General features: G+C 46.2%; 1 protein-coding gene across 4 annotated transcripts in view; it reads left to right on the forward strand.

The window, feature by feature from the left end:
* The window catches only part of Itpr2 (inositol 1,4,5-trisphosphate receptor type 2), a 414122-nt gene that overhangs the window by 122519 nt on the left and 264129 nt on the right, over positions 1-27474 (forward strand). For all 4 annotated transcript variants that reach the window (XM_027430112.2, XM_035448791.1, XM_035448792.1 and 1 more), the window contains 7 exons: positions 806-925; positions 1012-1197; positions 2309-2560; positions 4023-4167; positions 5935-6085; positions 18930-19123; positions 23386-23515. In XM_027430112.2, coding sequence (XP_027285913.1) covers positions 806-925; positions 1012-1197; positions 2309-2560; positions 4023-4167; positions 5935-6085; positions 18930-19123; positions 23386-23515 — 1178 coding nt within the window. The remainder of the gene's footprint in view (positions 1-805; positions 926-1011; positions 1198-2308; positions 2561-4022; positions 4168-5934; positions 6086-18929; positions 19124-23385; positions 23516-27474) is intronic.

A 27474-nucleotide genomic window follows, 5' to 3' on the forward strand; every position in this document is an offset into this window, starting at 1 on the left:
CCCTAACCCTGTATATATTCTGAAGTGTGCTCCCCAACCCTGTCAGTTGCTACTTGGTTTTGGAGACACTCAGGGAGGATGAGTCATTGTGCTGATGGATGTGCATCACCTAAAACACAGAAGCAAACGTAACCCATTCTGAACAAGGCTTATACGTAACAGAAAGAATTGTCTATTCTGCTTTTAATGGTGCAGGAGACGAACAGCACACAGGAAAACACGGCACTGAAACAATGTTAAATTTAGCTTCTTTTATTCAATTCCAAATTACATTTTTGTTGCGACGATTCTATGAGGATGCTTTGTCGTGCTGGCGAGATGCTGTTGTTCGTGTGTGGAAGCCTTTGCCAGGGAAGCCTGAGGGCCCACGTTCTGTCCCCAGATGTCTGGTAGAAGAGGACAGGGACACTTGGCACACTCTGTGATAGCAGCTGTCACACTAGCAGCTGTCACACAGCAAGATGGGAGGAGGAGGCAGGACAGTCAGCGGGAAATCTGGGCCAGGTCAACACAGTCCAGCAGAAGCAGGAGACCTTGCCTCAAGACGGAAGGACAGAACTGACCCCTGAAAGTTGACCTCTCACCTCCACGAATACCATGGCTTGCCAGAACCCATGTCCTGACATGGGCGCTCTTTAAAAATTAAAAACAAACAAACAAACAAACAAACTTAAATTGATGAGTGGAGGCACTCAAGATGCTCTGCTTGCAAACATGAAATTGTTGGAGAGTCACTAAAAGACAATCTGTTGAGACATAAAAATGAAATGCTTTTTTTTTTTCACGTCCACTTTCCTCCTCCTAGGTTTCTGGACTATCTGTCTGACCTCTGTGTGTCCAACAGCACCGCCATCCCTGTCACTCAGGAACTCATCTGCAAGTTCATGCTGAGCCCCGGCAATGCAGACATCCTCATCCAGACAAAGTAAGCTGCCCACGGAGGTGTCTGTTGGACATCCCTCACCACACGTGTGTGCTGCCTCATAGACTTTGTGTGTCTTTGTCTTCCAGGCTAGTGTCCATGCAAGTGGAAAACCCCATGGAGAGCTCCATCCTTCCCGACGACATTGAGGACGAGGAGGTGTGGCTCTACTGGATTGACAGCAACAAGGAGCCTCATGGCAAGGCCATCCGGCACCTAGCCCAGGAAGCCAAGGAAGGCACCAAAGCTGACCTAGAAGTTTTGACCTATTACAGGTACTGGGGACACGCGCACTCTCCATCAAATATCTGAAGGGAGCTGGCGTAGTTTGTCGTGCCTGGGAATCAAGATTCGCTAGACCCAGTACAGGTTAAAAAAGGCTTATTCAGAGAGAGAACACAACACTAGAGGCAGGCGGCTGCCACAGGTTCTGGCTCCAAGCATCCTCCCAGGCTCTATTCTGTCCCCAGGTCAGCAGCCAGAGAGGAAAACCAACCTAAAACCTCCCCTCCTGTACATACCTGTGACCACTCCCAAATGGGTGTGGTCAGCGACACAGGTGCATAGTTAGGTCTTTCACCACAAGGTTCTCTCAAACCTCTAGGAATTAGAGACGAAGAAGAGAGCACTTGAAAACTCAGAAAGAGAGGAATGGAGACAGTCAGGGCCACCTAGAGATCTCAGAATGAAAGCTAACACATGTTTCCTGTTTGCACTCTCTGATGAGTTGGGGACTTGTCAGTAAGGCCTTTCTTCCTGTTACCTATGGGATGTCGGGGCTGGTGAGAAGCAATAGGACCTTGACTGTGGACTGAGGGGGAGGAGGCACTGGGATGAGACAGACGTGGCCACAGGGGTGGCCCTCACAGACATGGCAAGATGGGATCTTGTGAGCGTGTGCTCCTTGGCACTTGGCAGGTGCAGGTGCCTATAGTTCTGGAAGGAGACCCGTGTTGATTAGCAAAAGCAGGAGAGGTGGTTCCCAGGGGTCAGTGTGTTGGGATCAATAACTGAGCCAGAGGGCTGGCAAGAGGTCTCAGCCAGTGGAAATGCTTGTCACATAAGTCTGACGATTCTGGAGGCACCACACCCCCACTTCAACAGAGGCAGGGGAGGGTGGAGAGAGGTGGCTTCATGTGACTTACTGTCCATTCCAGGCCTGGTGCACTGGGTGTTAGGGCTGAAATCCTAGCCATGAGAGGGGTTGTAGTAACAGGGACAGTGTTAGACCCGTGCTGTCATCTGCTCATGGCCAAAAGAGTTTGGCTCAGTGTCGTAAGGACTTACAAACACATCTGCACACCCAGCAGCTGGCTGTGTTGTGCTTTGTTGTGGAGGGGCCTTAACGGAGGCAAGAGGGATAACGTAACATGCCTCATCCTTTAGGTACCAGCTAAACCTCTTCGCAAGGATGTGCTTGGACCGCCAGTATCTGGCCATCAACCAGATTTCAACACAGCTTTCCGTAGACCTGATCCTTCGCTGTGTGTCTGATGAGAGCCTGCCCTTTGACCTCCGAGCCTCTTTCTGTCGACTCATGCTCCACATGCACGTTGACCGGGATCCCCAGGAGTCTGTGGTGCCTGTCCGCTACGCCCGGCTCTGGACCGAAATCCCCACAAAGATCACGATTCATGAGTATGTTTGGAAACTATTTTTTAAAAATTATTTGTTTTATGTGCATTGGTGTTTTGACTGCATACATGTCTGTGAGGGTGTTGGGTCCCTTGGAACTGGAGGTAGAGACGGTTGTGAGCCACCATGTGGGTGCTGGGAATTGAACCCAGGTCCTCTGGAAGAGTAGTCAGTGCTCTTAACCACTGAGCCATCTCTCCAGCCCCAGTTAGTTGTGATGAAACACCATGACCAAAGTAACCCGGGGAGGAAAGGGTTTATTTGCCTTTTGCTTCCCGTCATCTTCACCGTTGAAGGAAGTCAGGATAGGAACTCAAGCAGAGTAGGAACCTGGAGGCAGGAGCTGATAAAGAGGCCATGGAGGGTGCTGCTTACTGGCTTGCTCCCCATGGCTTGTTCAGCCTGATTTTTTAAAGAACCCAGGACCCGGGCTCACAGGGATGGCTCCACCCACAGGGGCCTGCCCCTCCCCCATCTGTCACTAATTAAGAAAATGCCCTACAGTCTTGCCTATAGATGGATCTTAGGGAGACAGTTCCTCAGTCGAGGCTCCCTCCTCTCCAGTGGCTCCAGCTGGTGTCAAGTTTACATAAAACTGTCCAGTACATTGTATTTATTACTTTTCTCATAGCTGACAAGAAACAGCTTTATTGTGGTGCACAGTTTGAGGGACCAGTCGTCATGGCGGGGCCTCGAGGCAGCGTCACCTTGAATCTTTTCTCAGGGGCAGAAAGATCTCACTTCTGATTTTTTCCTCTCTATCTAGTAATGGTTTCAATCCCAGGGAACGGTGCTCTCCACACTCAAAGTGGGCCTTCCCTCTTCAGTTAATTGGTTCTGGAAATATCCTCACAGATGTGCCCAGAGGTGTGTTTTCTAGAAGATTCTAGATCCTGCCAAGTTGACAGTGAGGATGAGTGTTCCAAAGTCAGCAGATGAAAGCCAAGTCAAAGTGACTTTAACTTTGAAAAGAAAAACACAGGAAGGGATTTGCCCATTTCTGTTCACAGTGTTCACCTGGGAAGGGTCAGTAAGATGCCCTGTCCTGAGGGCAAAATGATAGCTCCCCAGCAGGAAACGTGTTCCCGGAGGCTAGTAAACAAAAGTCCTAACACTCACAGCTGAGTGTGTGACACCTGGCAGACTCCACCGCACTTGTTCCATCTCAGTTGGCAGTGGCCCCTGCCACAGACAGGATGTGTACCCCAAGAAGTTGACTGATGTGTCCAAGGCAGAGCACTGTGGGAGTATGAATAGATAACATCCCCACTGTGGGTAAGGCAAAGCACTCTGGGTGTCAGAATAGGTAACATCTCTACTGTGTGCAAGGGAAAGCATTCTGGGAGTCAGAATAGATAAAAGCCCCACTGTGTGCAAGGCAGTGCACCCTGGGAGTCAGATAGATAACACGCACACTTCTCATTGTTTCTCATCAGCTTAACTCACTCTTGTGTCATCTGCCCAGGTATGACTCTACCACAGACTCCTCCAGAAATGACATGAAGAGGAAATTTGCCCTCACAATGGAATTTGTTGAAGAATATTTGAAAGAAGTTGTAAATCAGCCATTTCCTTTTGGAGACAAAGAGAAAAATAAACTGACATTTGAGGTATTTAAAAATTTTAAATATTTTCTTTGTGCCTGGTGCCCACAGGTCAGAAGGGGACGTCAAATCCCATGGAACCAGATGATGGAGAGCCATGTGGGTGCTGAGAACCAAACCCAGGTCCTCTGGAGGAGCAGCCAGTGCTCTCAGACACTGAGCCGTCTCCCAGCCCCACTTGAGGTGTTTTAAAGAAATAGTCACTCCTGGCATGATTGTGTGTTCTTGTCAGAAATGAGATGCATTGAACACCATAGATTTTCCTTCCCTCTGATATTTAGGATATCTAGGCCGTTGAATTGTTAGGTTCAGGCAGATACAAATCTGTCTGATGATGACAAAAATATAGATTTGGCATCTATATTAACTTACTTTTGAAACTATATATGATGTGTAGAAATGCAGTTCATATGTTAATTAGACCACAATCAAGTGATGTGACACTCTTTGAATCATAAGAGAAAAGCTTCAAGTCACATAACGAGTCCCTTTCCCCTGTACAAATTTGAAAAAAACCCCACCTTTTCTTAGTGAGTTAGGTGACATATGTACTCAGTGACTAGTAATGCCTTGCCCCAGTTATACTAATGGACAATAGAATTACAAATAAAAGCTCATTTTATTTTAATTCTTGTATGCCTTGATAATTAAAATGTTCTATCTCAATTATCAATTTATTATAGCTTTCCTTGTTTTATTTTTCTTTCATATATGTAAATTTTGTTGTACTTGGTAAACAGTGACAGTTTTAGATACTTTGTATTTAGATGTCCTTCCCCCATCTTCACAGGAATGATGAGTTAGCCTCATTGACATGAATTGAAATTTGAAGACAATGTAATAGCAAAACCAGAGAGAGAACACTGTCACACCATACCTGGTGTGTTAGCTGTCCACTGTCACGAGACATCTCATCCCCAGTGTGGCAGCCCAAAGTAAACTTCAGTTCTGCCAGTCACTAGCCTGGGTATGGTATGGCGGTGTCTGTTCAGTCACTACTGGAAATGCTTGCCATTTCTGCCTCGCTCAGGTGGATGCTGGTGGCTCTGCTTCTGTGCTGGCTTGTCCACACACCTCAGCTGTTTGCCACATGGCTTTTCTGTGGGCTGAGTGTTCCATGAGTGTACCTGGCTTCCCACAGAGTGAGAGCAAGAAAAACGAGAGGAGAGAGAGAGAGAGTAAGGAGGGGAGAGAGTGAGAGGGAAATAGAGAGGGGGAGAGGGAGAGGAAGAGAGAAAGGGAAGGGAGGGGAAATAGAGAGAGTGAGAAAGGGAGAGAGAATACTTAAATGCAGTGTCTAACCTTGGCTAACCTTGATATGGCGCAGCATTTCTGCTGAGGCACACGCCAATCTGACACATCGTGGGAGGACAGCCGACATTGGAGCCGTATCTTGGAGGCTGCATCTCACTTAATTATTTCTCTAGTACCAAGGAGGCCACAGGCCAGGATTGGGGACATAAAACTCTGGGCCATTTTATGGCTCACATTTATTAAAGTAATTTAACCACTGATTAAGTGGTATCTTCCTGACTTACATTAATTAAGTGGTAGATATTGTAACATAAACTCCTTAAATCACCTTAAGGCCTCTTATGAATAGACCCTAGATTTGGATCAGTCAGAATCTGAACAGCAGCCTTTACAGGGGTTTTAAATCCTAGGTATTAAAGAATTAGGGACTTAGAAACACCAGAACCACTTTAGATGTAAAAATTGCAAATGTTTATTCCATTTTCCAATGCTGTTCTGTCCTCTGCTCTTCCTGTGAAGGTGGTCCACCTGGCTCGGAATCTGATATACTTTGGATTCTACAGCTTCAGTGAGCTGCTGCGGCTGACAAGGACCCTGCTGGCCATCCTAGACATCGTCCAGACCCCCATGTCATCGTATTTTGAACGATTAAGCAAATTTCAAGATGGAAGTAAGAACTTTTGAGAAATGTGATAATGTTTTTGTTATTAATTAGGGGTGAGATAAAAAAACAAACATACAGAGAAGCAATCCACACAGGCACTGGCTCTTGATGGGTTACATGATAACAGGGTGGGCATTCAAGCAGTTTCCTTTAATAATACTGTAGTGTGTGTGTGTGTGTGTGTGTGTGTGTGTGTGTGTGTGTAGGTCTGAAGCGGACTTCAGTCAGTGTCCGTTTTGACAGCTGTCTACTTTATTAATTGAGGCAACATTTCCTGATAAACTCAGAGTGCTTCTCTAGGTATTGCCCTAGGGAGCCCCTTGTCTCTGCTTCCAGGAGTGCTGGGGCTGCACAGCTACTGTGCCTGCTTGGCTTTGCCATGGGTTCTGGGGATCTGAACCATCAGATTGCATCTATATGGACTTTCCGTAGTGTCCATATAATAACCATACATTTTTTTTGTAATGGTGATTACATTCGGATGGAAAGTTGTTTCTAGGAGTTATGAGGGAGTGTGTGTGCTGGGCATAACCCTGTGAGGATGTCAGAGGAGGAGGATTGGGCAGATGAGCAGATGTTCAGTACAGTTGAACTGAGACCTCAAGTCAGCACGAGTTGTCTCACACGGAGATAAGAGGGTCAGATATGTCTTTGTGGCAGTCATTCATTAGCTTCTGGCTTCATTGTGGAAGAAGGTGTGAGACACCAGGGAAGCTGGGATACCCTGCCCAGGAGTCATGTTGAGTGACACAGTGCTGAAGCTGCTGGCTGGGGGCAGGGCCTCTGCACAGAGCACAGTAATGGCCACAGTAGTACCCAGGACATAATGGAAAAGGAAAACCAGATTTCCAAGTTCAGGCATAAAGAGGGACTGTCTGTCTGATCAGTAATTTCAAATGAGGGTTTTACAGAAAAGCTGAAGGAATGAATTGCTGTTACCCCAATCTCAGTCTCTTTAACATAGCACACACACACACACACACACACGCTCACACGTGCTCACACACACACAGACACACAGACACACAGACACACACACACACACACACACACACAAAACATTTAAGTCCTTCACCTTCAGTGCAGCTTGAGTCCCTAGTCCAGCAAAGACTTAGTTACTGCAGCAGAAACAGACAGTGATGGTCTGAACAGTTATTCTGAGAGCTCCAACTACTAGGATCTCTAGGGAAAATTTTGTGTAGCTTTTACTAGGGATATGGACACGTGTCTCTTTACTCTGGAGCAGGCACTGATGACAGAGCAAAGGGATAATCCTATTCAAATCTAGCTCGGTGACCAGTGAGTTACTGTGTTACTAACAGGAATATGTGTGACTCAAAAACTTACCCAGCATGGGCAGCTCAGGTAAGCTCAACCCTGGAGCTCCCTTACAACTTCCTGGCAGCCAGGCAGAATGGAGCCATCTCCCCCACCCAGCAATTGCTTATTGCATCTATAACCTCAGTGAGGGGGTTTATGGATTATGTAAAGTTTCAGAAACTTCCTGAGTCTTGTGTGTTTCATTTACTTCCTTTGTCCTATGAGTTTTCCTCCTCTCTCTGGGAGGGAGTGTCTCAATTTGGGGGAAGCATGCACACACTGTGACTGTCCTCATAGGCTCAGGTGTTTGAACACTGGCTTCACAGTTGTTGTGTCACTGAAGAAGAATCTTGTTGGAGGAAGCAGGTTACTAGGAGAGAGCACTGACGTTTATGGCCAGGCTCCACTTCCTGTCTGTGGAGACGTGAGAAGTTGGTGCATCACGTTTCTACCTCCATGACTTCTCCACCGTGACAGGCTGTGCCTCTTCAAACTGTGAGCCAGGAAAAATCCTTCCTTCCTTAAAGAAATAAAAGGGGGTTGTGTGATAATCGCCCCAGAAAGTCGAAATACCGAGAGAGTCACATAGATGAGAACACATAGAGAGGAAGGGACCTAAAAGTTCCCGGGTGGTGGCTTGGGAGCTTCTAGAACGAGTAAGTCTGGAAGTGGGGAGAAAGGGGACAGACCCTTGAGTTTTGTGTGCAGAGAGAACAAGGACTACGTGAGTCTGAGCAGCGTCATGTGGTGAGAGAGAGAGAGAGAGAGAGAGAGAGAGAGAGAGAGAGAGGGGCCCATGTCTGTGCCCCCTCCAGAGCCACTTAAGAGAAGTGTGCTGAGCGAGCTAAGCTTCCGCTTCCAGGCCCCAGAGCAGGTGAGCATGCCCAAGACCCATGACGCTTAAGCCAGACAAAATCCCAGCATGCAGAGGGAAGGTGGGCACAAAGTTTCACTCCGAGCTGAGAAGCCATCGATCACTGACAGCTGCTGGGAGAGGGACAATCATGTTTCTTTGAGGGTGTGGTCCTTGCTAAGTTATTCATGCTCTGGTGGATGTTCCCATACCCAAGTCTACGGGAGAGGTACAAATTGTACTTAATGAGTTAGGAAAAATTAAAGGACATGAAGTTGTGTGTGTGTGTGTGTGTGTGTGTGTGTGTGTGTGTGTGTGTGTGTGTGTGTGGCAGATCCTGGAGGAATTTGTGGGAGAGAGAAGAATATTATCAAAAAATACTGTACAAAATTCTCAAAGAACTAAAAAAAAACAAATAAACAAAACCCCCAACAACAACAATAACAACAACAAAACAACAACCAAGCCAGTAAAGAAAAAGAATTCTCTTAGAGACTGGGAGCTGGCCACAGTGCCCTGTCTCTTACTGTAAAGGGGGCATTCGGATCCTCACACTCATCCATCTAACACAGCTTATTGGCTGGGCTGTCAGTCAGGGAAAGAAATACTGTTTTCAAGCAAGGGCATTGGCTCTTGGCCCTTTGCCTAGCATCATACCGTCATTCGCTGTCTGTGATTTAAAAGCGCTGACGGTGGAACTCATCGTTTGGATTGAAGAATTGTTTCAGGAGGCACTTTTTTTTTCTTTGTCACACATAGAAGTGACAAAAAACAGAAGAACTTAATGGTCAACACATGGGACGTCTGGGGAATTATTTGCAAGTGGCACATTTATTAAATTATACAATTGTTTTCTTTTTATAGCAAAGGAAGTACAATCCAAAGATTTTGTTGTTTTCCTTTTCATGCATGCATAGTGTATGCATATGGTGTGTATTTGCATGTGTGCGTGTTTGTGTACGTGGTGTGTGTGCATACATGTGAGTGCACACGTGTGTGCATACGTATGTGAGCACATGTGTGTGTTCGTACATGTGTGCGCACACATGTGCACACATCTGGGGGTGTGCAGCATGTGGCGGCCCAAGGTTGACGCTGGGGACCACCCTCCATTACTCTTCTATCACACTCCTTGAGGCAGGTATCTCAGTCAAACCCAGAGCTAATCAGTACGGCTACGGATGTTCTCACTAGCTAGCTTCTCTGTGGTTCTCTCTGCCCTCTGAGGTGGAATTATACCTGACTTGTAAGTATTTGATCCCAGATCCTCATAGTTCTGCAGAAAGCACTTTAACCATTGAGCTTTCTTTCCAGTCCCAGACTTGACTTTCTCCTGGTGCTAATGATAAAGGCTGCTCCACAACTGTGGGTCTCACTGCACCCACCCTTCCCTCCCCTCATTCTCCTCCTCCTCCTCTTTAAAAAAATCATATTCACGCATACATGTGCTGCGATTAGGTCAACCCCACCCTCGTTCCATTCCAGCCAACTCCTTACCTATCTCCCCAGTTTATCTCTCCTAACATTACGTGTTTCCTCTCTTATTTTGTTTGATCTTTGATGTTATTTTTAATTAAACATTTAAAATTACTTTGCTTCACTCTCCCCTTTCCTTCTTCCAGTCCTTCCCCCACACCTCTACTCTCCTCCTCAAATTGATGGCTCCTTTTATTATTGTTGTTATATACATGCACAAATGCATGCATTTGCAAATACAACCTGCCCAGTCTATTTAGACTGTCCTGGGTATATACGATTTCAGGGCTGACCACTTGGTTGTTGGATAACCAATTAGAGGCTTCATTCCCAAGAGAAGCTAAGTTATGCCTCCCTCAGTGGTCACTAGTTGCCTGTAGTTCTTTGTTTAGGAGCTGGACCCTGTGTGATTTCCTTCTGTGTTAGCATGTTTATTGATGTTTTCATTGTTTAGGTCTTGTTTAGGAAGCCATATTGTTGACGTATCATGGGTGTAGCTTCCTTGTCGTTTCTACACAATTTCACAGTAGACTTCCTGGTCCTCTGGCCCTTAAAATCTTCCTGCTCCCCTCTTCCAAGATTCTCCCTAAGCCTTTAGGGCAGGAGTTGTGTGGCAGATATACCCACTGGGAATGGCACCCCACAATCAGTTGACCTTTGCAATTTGACCGTTTGTGTTTTTCTGTGATAGTATCTGCTTGCTGCGAAGAGAGGTTTCTTTGATGTGGGGTGAGACCTACACTTATGTGTGGGTATAAAGAGTTAGAAATCATGCTGGTCTAGTCAAATGGCGGTGGTAGGTTCTCCTCTGAGATGCATGATATCACTAGACCTGGGTAGTGGGCTCTGTTTCTGGTAGATGGGCATGATTTCACTCCCATCGAGCAGTCCAATTAGACAGCTGTTGGTTAACTCCAAGATAAGGATACCATTATTGCATCTTTAGAGATTGTCTTACTTTTCTGTTGTCATGAGAAAACATCATGACCACCACAACTTATAAAAAGGAAGTATTTAATTTGGGGTTTACAGTTCCAGAGGGTTAGAATACATGACTGTCATGCCCAGGGAGCATGCAATTGGGCCGGCAGGTGGGCGTGGGCCTAGAGCAGTACCTGAGAGCTCAGAGCTTATGTCTGATCCACAAATACTAGGCAGAGGGAGCTAACAGGGAGGTTGCAGTCTTTTGAAAAGTCAAAGCCTACGCCCAGTAACACACCTCCTCCAACAAGGCCACACCTCCTAATCCTTCCCCAAACAGTTTTGCTAACTGGGGACCAAGCATTCAAATACATGAACCTGCGGGGCCATTTTTATCCAGACCACCACAGGGGTATTTTGCCTTGCTGGTCACTGTTATGATTTACAGGTGTCACAACTGAGTAGGAATATTGATTGCTTTGCTCTTTTAACAGTTTGTACAGCACCTTCTAGTACTATGAAAGCTAGGCTCTAGGAGGCCTTTGTATTAGATACAGCCTGAATCTTCCAAATCCTGTGTCCAAAGTGTGTGGTGTCTTCAGCAATAGAGACCTAGGATCTTCAACCTAGGGTCTGTGCACCACCTGCTGTGGAATCCGTTCTCTGCTTTTCTCAAGTTTCCCAAGAAGTCAGTACAGGACAGTTTGCATCTACAAAGAATTTTTGCTTTAACTTGAGGTGATTTTATTGTATCAAAAGTTTAAAACAAACAAGGCATTGTTCTGTTTCCAGTGGTTGTCTGTCTTGTCTCAGGAACGGTGTTGTTTCTGAACCACAGTGTTTTAATGTTTTGGAACTGGTGCTCCTCCCCTTCTTACAGTCCCTTTGACTCTGGTACTCTGCTATCAATCAAAGGCATCCTCTTAAATTTCACTTTCTGCCCTTTCTGTAGCTCTTGCCATTTCTAGAGAATGATGACGCAGCTACTTACAGCTGTGCCCAAATGCCGTCATCTCATGAGTTTTACCTCTTGCTGTTTCTGAAATATTACTACACAGTCTCCTGCCATCTCCAGTGAGCTGCATCTATACCTCAGATAATGCAGTCATGCATAGCATGCTGTGTTCGGCAAATATATATGTGATCACATGTAAGACTGTGCATGCTGTTTAGCCCAGGTATACATCAGGCTGTATCATGTAGGTTTGTGCCGGTACCCTCTGTGAAGTTTGTCCCACAGCACAGTTGCTAAGGATCATGCTGTCATCGATAAGCCTTGCTGCCCTTTCCTGTCTTGCTCACCACTAGAACAAACATATGTGACATGCCTTTTGTGAGAAGTGTGAATCAGACAGACAAAACTTTTTAGAGACCCTAACTTACAAATACATGTCTTTATTTGTTAATTAAAAAAATTTCTAATGACTCTTTGGTCTTGAAGATTCAGGTTTATTAAGCAAAGAGAACAATAGTGAAATGAAAAGCTATGAGAATTGGTTCTGTTTCTGATTTTAAAGCTGACCTGTATCAGGTCTAGTGTACTAACATATACTTATTTGTTTTATACAAATATTTATTTAGAACAGTTCACTTGACTATACATAAATTGTATGCTGTCCCTAAATATACATACATTTGCATATTAAAATATCATTCCAAATATGATTTGTGAAAATTATTAAATGAGAAGGTAACTTAGTAAAGTCTTTGTCATGGAAGCATGAAGATCAGAATCCCCAGAATCCATGTGTAAAGGTCAGGTCAGACATAGCAATGTGTAGTGTTATCCCAGCTCTGAGGAAGCTGAGGTAGCTGAGTCTCTGGGGCTCACTAGCCATCTAACCCAGCCTAATTGGTGAAACTCCAAGGTCAGTGAGAAACCCTGTCTCAAACCAACTAACCAGCCAGCTAACCAAGTAACCAGCCAGTCAACCAAATAACCAGGCAACCAACTAAACAACCAACCAGCCAATTAACTAACCAGTCAGCTAACCAACCAACCAACCAACCAACCAACCAACCAACCAACCAACCAACCAAATAGCTAACCAATCAACCAGCTAAACAACCAAGCAACTAACCAAACAACCAACCAAACAATTAATCAACCAACCAATCAACCAACCAACTAACCAACCAACCAACTAACCAGCTAACCAGCCAACCAACCAACTAACCAACTAACTAGCCAACCAACCAAACAACCACCAACAAAAAGCTGGATAGTACCTGAGAATGACACTTGAGGTTGACCTCTGGTTTCTATAAGTACACAAATATGTACAGACTTGCACACATATGTGCACCTGAATGGACAGACACACTTTCACACACACTGGCACCCATGCACACACACTCACCCACACGCTTACACACATGTATGTGAATGCACAGGCACATACAGGCACCCATGTGCACACCACACACACACAATGCACACACACACACACACACACACACACACACACACACACACACACACACACAGCTTTATGAGCTTTCTAGACATACAGAGAATGGAAAACAACATGATAAACAAATAGCTCAAAACACCACCTGGTATTTTGTACCTATGATTCTATTTGGCCACTTACACGACATGCTTTTGGTCCTTTTTGCTGTACCATTTTAACAGTCTATTTAGATGGCCACTGTCAGTACTTTTAGGAGGATTGACGGGGAGGTGTACACAAAGTTCACAAAACGAGACAAAGCTACTCTTTATAGCTCCCTCAGGCGGGGTTTGCTCATAATCACGGTGCAGAAATTTTTAATATTTTTCAGTCATTTTGAGTCAATAGATTTTTGGAAGATTTACTCAAGGTTCATCTATGTTTCTGTGAGATGTGTCAGAAGCAAACAACACCACATGCAGATTTGAGCCCCCGGCCCCTCAGCTAAGTTGGCCAGTTCACAGTGGTGAAGCATTTCCTCAGCTTTGCTGGGAGGAGTTTACTTCTGTCTCTGAAGCTGTGAGGAGAACTGGATGCCTCTGGAGCTGTTGGAGCGACAGGAGTGGGTCTAAGCAGCGCTACACACACACACACACACACACACACACACACACACACACACACACACACACTCATACACACACACACACAAACACACACACACACTCATACACACACACTCACACACACACACTCACACACACACACACTCATACACACACACACACACTCATACACACACACACACACACACACACACACACACACACACACACACATGATTCCATGTATATATGAAATACATGTCTCCTCACACCTGAAAAGTCAAACAAGGAAAAAAAAGGTACCTTATGTGCACATGAATGACACGAGAGCGCTCAGGACGGTTGCTTTGGTATTGGAGTGGTGGACTTTGGTGGGGGATTGACTCTAGAGGGCGTGAGGGAGCACTCTGGGTGGTGGGAATGTCCCCGTCTGGACTTCATGTGGTGTACTCCTGCCTGCACTTTTGTGAGAACCCTGCATACCTCCCATCTGATGCTCCCAATCACAGAGCAGAATTGACTCCATGTGTGGCTCATCTGGCCGGCTGGGAAGAATTAAGGATCAGTTTTGCAGATTAAAATCCTGAGTTTTGCAATAATACTGAAATGTCAGTGTTTGACAGTGATGAGACGGAGCTTGGCCACGTGTGGTGCAAAATCCTTTTAGGTCTCCAGTGTAGGGGATGGGAAGTAATTTCCTCCCAAGTCGTCTGTGATATCCAGAGGCGATGGGTGGTGACATCCTCATTTCCTCCCTGTGACTGTGTAGCAATCACTCTGACACAAGCAAGCAGGGGGCGGGGAGGGGCAGGGATGGGGTGGGGGGTACGGTTATTTCATCTCATACTTCCAGGTCACAGTAGTTACTAAGGGAAGTGGGGGCAGAACCATGGAGGAGACTGCTTTCGGGCATGCTGGGATAGTTTTCTTATATAGCCCAGGCCCACTGCCCTAGGAATGGTGTCACTCACAGTGGGCTGGACCCTCCCACATCCATCAACGGTAGAGATAAATGCCACAGGCCATTGTGACCAGGGCAACTCCTCTTTCAATTGAGACTCCCTCTTTGGTGACTCTAGATAACAGGCAGAGAGGACTTAAAACAAGACACAAATTAGCTGTGGGTAAATTTCAGTTCTGCTAAGTCTCGAGCTTCCTCTAAATCCACCTGTGAATAATTGTCAGACCCAATTGTGATTTGTAACTCTGTCCCCGTGGAGTGATTTATGAGACAGAAAACTTAAATTTAGTTTGTGCGGCTTCAGTGTTACACAAATGAGACACGGCTCATTGGGGCAACAAAAACAAGAGCGTCTTCCCAACGGATCCTTTGATTTCAGGGTTCTCTCACGGAATTGGGGTTCCCTCTTTAAGTACTTCCCTCCTTTTCAATTTCTCTTTTTCTTTTCTCCCTCCCCTTTCATACCTCCTTCCTTCCTTTTCTTTCCTTCCCCCCCTTTTTTTTTGGTGAGAGGGTCTCCATATAGCCCTGGCTGTCCTGGAATCGCTATGTAGATGAGGCTAGGCTTGAACTCACAGAGAGCACACCTGATTGTTTTTATTTTAAACCTAACTATGATGATTCCCATTTTCTCTAATCTTTCAACATACTATCAGCTCAAATTCCTGATGTAGAGTTAATTATCTTTAAAAAATTGAAATTCTAGGGTGTTTATTTTCCAGAGAATTAAAAAGAATATGTGTTAACTGCTTAACTGAAAAGCTGAAAATGTTAGCTAATTATGGCTAACAAGTAGTGAGAATTTTTTTTTCAGCGTTGAGTACTGGTCACCTTGGACTTGTCTTCAAAGTCTAGAATTAGAAATTTCCTTGTGGTAATGGATATGGGACCTCCTGCACATCTGTGGTTTGTGCAGTGGATATGGACACACTGTGTGCCTGTGATCTGTACAGTGGACATGGACACACTGTGTGCCTGTGATCTGTACAGTGGACATGGATACACTGTGTGCCTGTGATCTGAACAGTGGACATGGACACACTGTGTGCCTGTGATCTGTACAGTGGACATGGACATACTGTGTGCCTGTGACTTGTGAAGTGGACATGGACACACTGTGTGCTTGTGACTTGTGCAGTGGACATGGACACACTTGTGTGCCTGTGATCTGTACAGTGGACATGGGCACTCTGTGTGCCTGTGACTTGTGAAGTGGACATGGACACACTGTGTGCTTGTGACTTGTGCAGTGGACATGGACACACTTGTGTGCCTGTGATCGGTGCAGTGGTCATGGACACACTGTATGCCTGTGATCTGTACAGTGGACATGGGCACTCTGTGTGCCTGTGATCTGTACAGTGGACATGGGCACTCTGTGTGCCTGTGGTTTTCACGGGTTGGGTTGATGTTTTTTAAGCTGTAGAAGTCCACGGCATTAGCATTTCTCATCACAAGTGAAAAATGCAGCATCTTTGAATTGGAGACCTCTGAGTTGGCCATACATGGAAAAGCCAGGAGAATTCTGTGGTCCACATGCCACAGGCATGTGGGAGGGTGGGAATGCACCCTCCTATCTTCCCGACTACATGTGTTAGACATTAGGATGCTTTTTGGCATCTGGATTTTAATTTGTTGGTGACAGGATCTATATTTGGGGAAAGAATTGTCTGGGCTAACCTTCTTCCCAACAATCATTTGATTAAATGGTTATTTTCCATGCACATCTAAGTAAGATCCAGACACGGTGGGTGCCTCAGACTGCTGTGTGAGCCAGGGTTAAGGTTAACAAAGGGGCCTGTTCCTCATTAGTGTGAGAAGGCGTCCCTCGGAGGCTAGCCCATAAACATACTCCACAGTGGGGTAAAGGTACAGTGACTTAAAACCATCACTGCCTGTGACCACCAGCACACCTGCAACACCTGGCCAAGATGGGGGCTGTGCAGTGATTTGGGAACAATGGTTGGGTTGTTTGAGAGTCCTGGACAACGGTTGCCTCCGCCTTGCAATTATTCTGCTAGAAAGCAGAGGGCTCTCACGTCCTTGAGTTGCAGCCACCTCTGTCCAGCCTTGGAAATTCCTGTTATGTAATTTTCTAACCCCCTTTTTGTTATCCCAGTCACCATATAACAAAGATTTCCAGGACTTCAAAATGAAACTCAAGATCATTTCTGCCTGAAATATGCCCATCCGAGAAATGGCCAGTGCTCCATGCACTCTAAATCGTGTTCCTGGAACATTTCCCTTTATTGACTCAGGCAGCCATGCAGTTGGAGCAGGCGGTGGATTCAAAGCGGCTCCGTCTTTTAACGGTGTACTTGTGTATAGCTACCATGGCGCACTGCCGTCCAGCCCATACACATTCCTTTAGACATCTTTTAAATTCTTTTAAAATTTATTATTTGTGCCTTAATCCTGTGAGCATTCCCACAGTTTACATTTCTTTTATCCTTCAGGGTTCTGTTGCCCTGCCTTTCATTTTCTTTTCTTGTTTTCTCGAGACAGGGTTTCCCTGTGTAGCTTTGGAACCTGTCCTGGAACTAGCTCTTGTAGACCAGGCTGGTCTCGAACTCACAGAGACCCGCCTGCCTCTGCCTCCCGAGTGCTGGGATTAAAGGCGTGTGCCACATTATTCCCCTTCTTCTTGGCTCACACCCTCCAGATTTCTGGAATGTTCTTTGCCAGATGCCGAGGCCTTTCCTTCAGGCAGAATTTCACAAACACCCAAGACCACTGTTTGCAAAGAAGGGTTGATACTTATTCTTTTGAGTCCAGTTGCTTGTTGTAGGAGCTGGGATGTAGGAAACATGGTGGGACCCAAGTCTTAAGAGTGACAGGGCGTTCCGGTGGCTGGCTGACTGTGGAGGTGTGGGCGCAAGATGTGTTGTGTAGTGTGTATGGAGAAAATGGATACCGAGTCAAACTCACGGGATGACAGGCAGCCGTTCCTCAGTGAACACATTTGTGCTTGTCATCTGTCTCTATAATGGCCTCAGATAAGGTAATGCTTCCTAGGTTCTGAATAATTGGATTTCTAGTCAGAGGAGATAAGTGAATGCAAGCTTATTGGAGAATACAGCCCCCCCACCCCATGAGAAGCTTTGATCCCATGTCCAAGCTCTCTTTATGTTATGAGAGCCCCACAGCCCTTGGTCTGAGTATGGAATAGGGCATCTGACAGTTTGTGCGCTCTTGGTACCCAGCCAGGGCCTTTCCACCACCCCGCTGTATTGGTAATTACTAAAACCATGAGTTTTGCAACAGACACTTTATTCCCTGGGCAGCCAGACTCCAATCCTTCTCACTAAGGATGTGGTTCAAAGGTATTTATTGGCCTAAAAAAAAAAAAAAAAAAAAAAAAAAAAGGTGGTTTGAGATGTAGGGAAGCCACATAAGGAAGTGACAGTATGGGTGGCCCACACATGTGCAAACATGCTTCGGACCTTCATGGGAGGCCTGTTTAGAAAATAGCCTGTGGCTGGGTCTGCCATCCCTGATGTCATAAGGGTTCTCAGGCTGACCTTCAGGGGCATAAGTGAAGAGGTCTGCTTTAGTGTTTCGAACCAATTAAGATGATTTCTAAGTTTCTCTTAAGAAACAAAACAAAAATCAACTAAAACCATTGAAACAATCCTTGTGGGCCACGCTCAGCAAGGTGTTTACAGAGCAACAGGCTGTGCAGGGCAGAGCCTTGTTTCTCTGTTACTTAATTAAGTCACTTCTGAAAGCAATGATGAGAGCCAGTGACAGTCGGAGAAACCACATGGTGAATTTAGGTTTCTCTGAGCTTCCGAAGAAAGCTTGTGCTCTTTGGGTTTTAAGTCCTCTTTTCTTTTGAAGCAGGCTCTTGTCATGTTGCCCAGGCTGGCCTAGAGCTTCTTCACTCTAGCCATCCCCCTGCCCCAGCCTCTCAGGGAGGGCAACAGGCACCATCCTCTCTTCCTGGTCCTCTAGATTTTAAACTTTAGGGCTGAAACATTTTATAAGAAAGGGATAAGAGAACCTTATTAATTTGCATATAGGGACTTGGTCACAGTCTTTGCTCCCCCACTGCTAATCGCTGTATCTTAGAGATAAAACCATTTTCTTTTTCTGGTTTGTTAAGCCATTCTACAACATGGTGACACCTACTGCCCTTTGCACAGCTACGTCCTAGCTTTTGTAATAGCCAATGAAAACCCAAAGATCCCCAAGGTGCAGCGAGTTACATGTGGGGGTGTGAGGAACACAGCCAAGTCCTCATGATGAAATTAACAAGCCGTGTCGATGCCGAGGCCACCCAGGTTTTACGCGTGTTAACTCAGTCCTCTTCTTTTGCCAGGCAACAATGTCATGAGGACCATCCACGGGGTAGGAGAGATGATGACCCAAATGGTGCTTAGCAGAGGCTCCATCTTCCCAGTGAGTGTGCCCGAAGCGCAGCCCAGCGCCCACCTCAGCAAGCAGGCAAGCCCCGGTGACCAGGAGGACGTGACGGTGATGGACACCAAGCTGAAGGTCATTGAGATTCTACAGGTGCGTCCTGCAGCTGGACTCCGGCGGTGATGCTGGGCCCCATTGGTTTCTCTTAAGTGTTGTTGTTGTTGTTGTAAGTGTGGTGTGAGTGTGGTGTGAGTGTGTGTGTGTGTGTGTGTGTGTGTGTGTGTGTGTGTGTGTGTGTGGCACAGGCTCATGTGGACCTTGTGGCAATCCTCCTGCCTCAGCTTCCTGAGTGCTGAGATTCCAGATGTTAGGCACTGCATCTGGTTTCACTGTGTAAATGTATTGAAACGCTGTCGGTGTCACGTGAGTCTGAAATGTTATTGGTCTCATTTTATTCTGAAAAGCTATTGCCCCATCTTCTTATTACTTTTAAGTGAAGGGCAGAGCTGGCAATGCATCGCACACCATCGCTTCTTTGCACACTCGTCCAGTGGTTTCTGTCCCTTGAAATACTCTGGGATAGAATAGCTGATGTCTAGCAGCTGTGGAGTGCTTTGAGCTTGGTAAATTGCTTTCCTGTGTGTTTAATATCAGCTAGTGTTGACCCCGGTTGGATATTTTCTTCATTTAAGAGAGATTTTTTAAAGCAGGCATGTTTAATGATGGGATTCCAATCATTTTCCTGCTTTCAGTTGCTTGGAACTTGTTTGTGAATTCCATGTTTTAGATTTCCTGTTGTTATGGGAAACACAAGAGTTTTATGTCAGACATGTTAGGATACGCCTATAAATCTAGCTCTCAGGAGGCTGAGGCAGGAAGATTTCTGTGAGTTCAAGGCCAGCCTGACAGTGGAAGACCCTGCTTCACCCCCAAGACATTATTTACCAGACTTGTTAATTGTTGGTTTTATTACTTTACACAATTACCTCCCTTTGTGTTTCTAAGAGGCTAAGGATTTTTTTCACATTAGCAAAGTTTAATACCTACCTTTATCAATTTAATGAGCTCAGTTATTTCATGCAGCAGATCCCTATATGATTTCTAGCATTTTTGAGGGGAGGGGAGGTAAGCCTGGGAAGCAGGCGTATGGTACCTTTGTTGTAGTGTTTATACCAGAGTCAGAGAATGGAGCCTGTAGCTTTCCGGACCGCCTTGAGGATGTGAACCGAGTTTCCCCACATCTTTCATCATCATCTAACGTAGACTGAGAGCTACCAGAAGTGGGTCAGCAGTCCTGGCAGGCTCCGTGCATTCCTCATTCTAAGTAATTAGATTTATAATCATAAAACATTTCCCAGTTCCTCCAGGGTTTCCAAAGGCCAAGTCCCAAGAAATGTTGGCAGGCTTCCCCACCCTGTGTTCATGGCCTTGGAACTTCATATGTAATGTTTTATCCTGAAGCTGAGAAAGTACTGAAGGGGCCCCAGGTCAGCCTCACGACCCCGTCCATGGCATGAGGGATGACCAGTGATTCGTGCGGCCCCGTTTTCAACCGCGGTTTTGGCAATGGTGCCTTTCGCAGTGACAGCGGGAAGTGTGCTGTGTGGCTGAGTCTGGCTGGTTTCTGCCTCCTTCCAGCACTTGAAGGATTCTTTTCTGAACCGCTTTTGCTGTCTGACTGTCCACCCAGGGTCTCCCGTTTCAAGGTGTGGTGCTGTCAATCTGCTGCCTCCTCAGAACGGCCGTTCATCAAGTCCTTGGTGGCCGCAGGCCCTGGCTGCTGCTGGCTCTCTGCCAGCCCCTCCTCCTGGGGGGGGGGGCTCCCCTCTTTACCTCACCGAAGAACATGGTTTTCAGTGAGCGTTATTTTGTTCTTGCCCTCTGACCTTACTTATTCTCTCTGCCTTTACAAGTTCTTAAATTTATTTTTATTTTTTAAGACAAGGTTCGTTCTGTATCCCTGACCGGGCCAGAGCTCACTGTGTAATGTAGGCCGATCTTGAACTCATGGGAATCCTCCTGCCTCAGTCCCCCAGGTGCTGAGGATGCTGGGATTATAGGTGTGAGCCACCATGCCTGGCCTTTCTCTGCCTTGTTGTCATCTGCTTTTTTTTTTTTTTTAATTTTACACTATCTGCATCTTCATAATGAGACACATTAGAGGAGCAAAGGTTGTGAAATTCAGTTCTGTGAGTTTTCATCTCCAACAGACGTGAATGCTTCATTAGTGTTTCGTATTGAATTCTCTCCCCCGCCCTTTGGACACTTGAGCTTTAAAAACTGTGTATTGAGTACCTGTTGCCTAGCCCTGACTCTGTCCTATTCACCGGAGTCTCTTCATTGAGCGTGTGTTGTATTCACAGCAGGTTACTAAGAGTCACTGTGGGGTTTATCTTTACTTCTGGACTTTATACTCCTCAAGAGCCACATTTACACCCTGGCCACCTTAAAGTACTATGTTAAAAAGGATTTTTAACTTCTGTGTGTATGTGTGTGTACGTGTGTGTGGTGTGTGCACAGGAATGCAGGTGCCCGCGGAAACCACAGAGTATCGGATCCCTTGGAGCTGGAGTTACAGGTGGCTGTGTGCCATCTGACATGGGTGCTGGGAATCAAACTTGAGTCTCTCGCAAGAGCAGCGTCTCCCCAGTCCTGTGGGCACCCTTTATACAACACCGTCTTCCTTCCTCCCTGGCTATCAAATGTGGATAAACTGAAGTAAGAGGAGCTGACATAGGCTTTCTTCCATCCTGATGCAGCACCTTCCAAGTGTGTGTTGGGCGAGGATGGGTGGAGATGGAGGGAGAGAGAGGGGGAAAGGAAGGGGAGGTATGAAGAGATAAAGATAAGGGAGAGGGAGGGGGAAATAGAGAGAGGGGGCATCTATCCAAACCCTGGCCATGGAATCATAAGAAGCGTCATACGGACACTTTCAGTGTCTTGAGAGCTCGCTCTCATGGGTGGAGAAGAGACTCAAGGTGCAGTGGACGCTGAAGAAACATGAAATTGCAACAGAAAATTGTGTGTGACATGGTGGCCATGGGCCAAAGTAGTGTGAGCACTGAGAGAGGGGGTGAGGCCTGGGGAGGAAGGGAGGGTTGTGGAAACGAGCAGAAGGCTGCTGAGAACACAGAAGCCAGCTTTTCTAAAGCCTGGGCTACCACATCATCTAACGTTCCCAGAAGGAGGAGGCCCTTTGAGACTACAGGACACTGGTAATAGCTATGCTCAGAAATCCAGCCCATCTCAGGCCAGCTGAGATCTGAGCACATCCGTCCGGATGTCTTCTCTGATCCCACGGCTCAGCCTTGCAGGTCACCTCCTAACACAGGTGTCCCCCGTTTTCCCAGTGCAGTTACTTGCTCCTTTCAGGAAGGGGTTTTCAATGTTTGGGTTCCCCAAGGCTCCCTGCAGAGCTCAGGCCTTAAGGGCTACTTCATCGCTGTCCACATCTCAGCCACTGAGGTGATGATAACAGAGGAGACACAGACACCATGGAGAAACCCAGGCACCAGCATTCCAGCCATCCTGGCTGTCCTTGCTTCTGGGCAGATGTCCCCGGGGCTGGAGCAACTCCACTGCAGTTAAAGCTGCAGGCTTTCTGGGCACAAAAGCCGTTCCTGCATCTCCCTCTCCACAAAGGTTATTGCCAGTGTGTCTGGGGTCATACCAGCATTACCTCTTCAGACACACAAGACGCCCCTCCCTGAAGTGTTCAGAGAACAGTGTGGGGTGCCAGATTTCCTTGTTTCTAAAACTCGATGTAGACCGGTGTGGTGGCACACACCTGTGATCCAAGCTCTGGGGAACAGGAGTTCAAGGGTATCCTCTGCTACATAGGGAATTTGAGGCCAACCTGGGGTACAGGAGACCCTGTCTCAAAACCAACCACCCAACCAACAAACCAACCAAACAACCAAATAAACAACCAAAAAGAAAAAAAAAAACAATCACAAATTAATTAATTACTGTGGGCTTTCATTAGTACTGACCAATGAAAACATAATCCTTTCCTTCATTTTAAAACTGACCAAAACAGGTAAACAACCGAGAGTTTATAGTTTACAAACAAGGTCTTTGATTGGTTCATTTGGACAATTGACAGCATGGTTGTTGGTGTGTGCCACGGCTTGCATTAAAAATTCATTATGTCCACATGGGGGCACCCATATCGCAGTGTTTGTTGTGGAGGTCAGAGGACAACTTGATGGAGTTTCCTTCCTCACACCTTCACATGAGTTCTGAGGATGCAACCCAGGTTCCCAGGCTTTCTTGGCAAGGGCTTTGCCCTCTGAGCTGTTTCCCCAGCCTGCGTCTCGTGTTTAAGCGCTGTGCTGCTGGCTGCGCCATCTTAGCAGTGTGGCGTCTCTCAGCACCGGCTCATGGAACTAAGCTTGCCATGTTGCTTCTTCCAGTTCATCCTGAGCGTCAGGCTGGATTACCGGATCTCATACATGCTGTCCATATACAAGAAGGAATTTGGGGAGAACAATGACAATGGTGACACCTCTGCCAGTGGATCCCCGGACTCGTTGCTACCATCAGGTAACTTTGTGATAGGATTTGCTCTTGCATTTTATGTTCTTTTTAAAATTTATCTTAAATGTTACTTTTTTTTTTCTGAGACAGGGTTTCTCTGTATTGTTTTGGAGTCTGTTCTGGAACTCAGTCAATAGACCAGACTGGCTTCAAAGTCACAGAGATCCTCCTGCCTCTGCCTCCCGAGTGCTGGGATTTAAGGTGTGCGTCACCAATGCCGGCTAAATGATACTTTTTATTTCTTGGAAATTTCTTGTATTTATACAATGTATTTTGATCATATCCATCCATCACTATCTCCCTCCAACCCCTGCACCCCACACACACCTCACCTCCCTCCCCAGTTCATTTCCTTGTTTTATTGTTATTGGCAACCCTTGAATCCACTCGGTGCTGCCCGTATGAACATGGGTGTGTGACTATTCACTAGGGTATGGTCAACCTACCAATAGCCATGTCCCCAAAGAAGAGTGACTCTCTCTTGCTCAGCAGCCTTCAGTTGCCAATATCCACGCTAGAGTTTTGGCCGGCCTGGTCTTGTAGAGGTGTCCAAGGCTTCTGTGAGTTGGTGAGTGTGCCAGCCACACTATTTCTAACACGGGCATCTCAAAGCACTCCTCTCCCTTTATGGACTCTTGCGTTCTTTCCGACACATCTACAAAGTTCCCTGTGCCTTGGATGGTGATGGCAGGAGGCTGGAGATGACCCATTCCAGCTGAGCACTCGGTGTGATTTAGACTGTGTATTTTGACTGGTTCTCTGCATTAACCTTTTCCCACGCAACAAGAAGCTTCTCTGACCAGAGCTGAGAGCAGTACAGGTCTATGCAATGATATAAACATAGATATCATGAGCTATTGTGTAGGCATTAATCCCTGCTGCTGTGCAGGCTTCAGGCCCAATCAAAAGGTGGCTGGTCACTCCTATAGCCATCATGCCGCTATTGCACCGGTGAGCACGTCTTGGCAGCGTGTCAGTATTGACATACACAGGGTCCGGCACACAGCCAGGTGAGGGTTGAAGTATTTTCTCCCCTGGGCTCTGATGGGGTTGACTGCTCTTTGTCTTGAGTCCAAAGTCAGTGGTGTCTTCAGCAATTGACTCTTGTCATTTACTTTTGAGGGGCAATCAGGAGCAAACAATAATCTGTGTTGTTCTGGGTGCCCCCCTGGGCCTCTCTGATGGGTCAATAACTCACAGGGAGGCATTCTGTGCCTTGCACTGGGTTTTAATTTAAAATAACCCATGTTTGCTAGAAGTAGCACCATCTACCCATGTGGGGGCTTGCATTCAGATTCCATGTGTGCATGTGTGTATATACACACATATGTGTGTATGTGTCCATGTGTGTTGTCTGTATGTATATATGTATGTGTGTGGTATGTATATACATACATGTATATTTGCATATGTGTCCACATATGTGTGCATGTGCGTGTATATATATATGTCTATACACATGTGCATTTTCATGCATGTGTGGTGTGTAATGTGTTTGCATATGTATGTGCATATACATATGCGTATACGCACATGTGTGCGTATATGTATATACACACACGCGTGTGTGAATACATATATAGATATATACACATACGTGTGTGTGTGTGTGTGTGTGTGTGTGTGTGTGTGTGTATTTAATCAGCTTACAAAACAATGGATTGCCATAAGCTTCTTTGTGATCCTTGATTTTGCTCTTTGCTTTAAAGACCCCAGGCACCTTTCATACCTGTCTTAGAACAAAAGTATTTCTATGTCAGAAGATGACAATCTCTCCCAGGTGAAACTGAGACAGAGCAGTACAAAGAGGAACTTGCTGTTTTGGCACTGTGTCTGGTACATGCCTGTCCCATACTGCCTCCACTGTGATAGGTAAAGGTGCTGTTATTACGAATTTAACAGATGATAAAAGTCAGTCAGGGGAGTGACTTGGGAAGATCAGTACATTTTTTAGTGTTGCTGTGATGGAAGCAACAGGAGGGAGGAAGGGTGACAAGCAATTCAGTCTGGAAGGGGCAGCAAGGGGCGGGGTGCGAGGTGACTGGTCACATTGTCTCCACAGTCAGGAAGCAGGGAAAGCTGAATGCTGGAGCTCGGTTCACTTTCCCCTTTTTAGCACAGGAACTCCTGTGGTGGTGCCACCCACATTCAGGGGGCCCTTCCCACCTCCATGAAACCTTCCCGGATACCCTCACAGACACAGCCAGGGTGGGTTTCCATGGTGATTCTAAATTCAGGCAGGTCCACAGTGAGGGCTACCACAGTCATCAAAGCCCCGGGCCCCTGAGGCCTCTTCAGCGTCAGAGTCAGAGTCTTTTGCACATTTTGTTCTTTTGGTGAAAACCTGAGAACAGTGTTCATGCCTGGATCAAAGAGCAGCGTGAAGTGCAGCTGGCAGGGCAGGGTTTGCGGGGAAGCCATGGTTAGCCGGAGAACAAAGGGGAAGGGCTCCCGAAGGCTCGCCTGTGGTGGTGCCAGGCTCTGTGTCTTTCCCTCAGGAATCCCATCTCACATTTAGACATTCGAATGTCTCTGAGACTTGGAGCATAACCCAAAGAGCACAGAAATGGCTGTGAAATTTGAGGCTATAGAAAGGACTTTGTGAAGACTAAGAAATGTTAGCTCACCTTTTTCCTGGTTGGGCCAGGTGCGTCTTGGTGGTCTATAAACCACATCTTAGGATACAGACAGCCAGTTAGCAAAACTCTTCTGAGACAGCAGTGCAGATAGGAAACTCCTGGACAGTGTTAGGAACCACGTCCTTCTCCAGCCATCAGCTGGTCAGACAAGAACAGGCCATTGCCTGCTAGTTTAGTGAGAATGGGGACCAGACCAGTTGCCTCGCTACCCACCTCTGCTCTGCGGGCAGCCTTCCCTGCAGACCAGCAGCCACCCTTCCGCCTAGGCGAGGAGCCACTCCTGGCACCCCTGCAACACAGCAGTTTCCCAGAAGTGCAGAACCCCAAAGGGCTGTTTCCAGGAATGATCAGGCAGAACCAGAAAGTCATGCTGGCGGCTGCATTGACAGAAACATAACAGTTACTGGCTCCCAGAAGCCAGACTTCTGGAAATACAAGCTCTGAGTGTCAGTAAAGTACCCAAGCAAAGGTTAAAGGCACGCCAGAAAATCCTCTGGTGGAGTCTCTCTCTCTCTTTGTCTCTCTGTCTCTCTCTCTGTCTCTGTCTCTCTCTGTCTCTTTCTCTTTCTCTCTCATAGGATTTCCCCCTCTATTTGTATCTTGATCTCTTTTCATGCTCTAGATATGAGAAATACATAATCTATCATTTGAACATGTTGTCTTAGTAAAGGTATCTTCAATATGGTGGTGGCAGGGCATGGTGAGGACTTGTGATTGGGTCACATGGCAAATGACCCCACCCCATTCTACAAGAAAAAGAGAAGGAATTTCTTTTATTTTGAGCTTGTTTTTATTGAGCTCCTCTCCCTTTCTCCTCTCTTCTTCCCTTCTACCCTCCCTCTGCCCCCATGCTCCCAATGTACTCAGGAGATCTTGTCTTGTTTGCCCTTCCTAGGCAGATCCATGTCTGTCTGTCTTTGTTACCTAGGTTCTCTGGAGTTATGGACTGTAGGCTGGTTGTCCTTTGCTTTATGTCTAATACCCACTTATGAGTGAGTACATATTATATTTGTCTTTCTGTGTTTGGGATACCACACCCAGGATTTTTTTTTTCTAGTTTTATCCATTTGTCTGCACATTTCAAGATGTCATTGCTTTTTATTGCTGAGCAGTACTCCATGTGTAAATATACCACCTTTTCTTTATCCATTCATTGGTTGAGGGGAATCTAGGTTGTTTTTAGGTTCTGGCTATTATGAATAATGCTGCTATGAACATAATTGAGAAAATGTTCTTTTATCGTGAGAATGCATCCTTTGGTATATGTCCAAAAGTGGTATTGCTGGGTATTGTGGTAAACAGATTCCCATTTTTCCGAGAAACCAC

The sequence above is a fragment of the Cricetulus griseus genome, chromosome 8 (genome assembly GCF_003668045.3).
Source record: "Cricetulus griseus strain 17A/GY chromosome 8, alternate assembly CriGri-PICRH-1.0, whole genome shotgun sequence".
NCBI classification, from domain to species: Eukaryota; Metazoa; Chordata; class Mammalia; order Rodentia; family Cricetidae; genus Cricetulus; species Cricetulus griseus.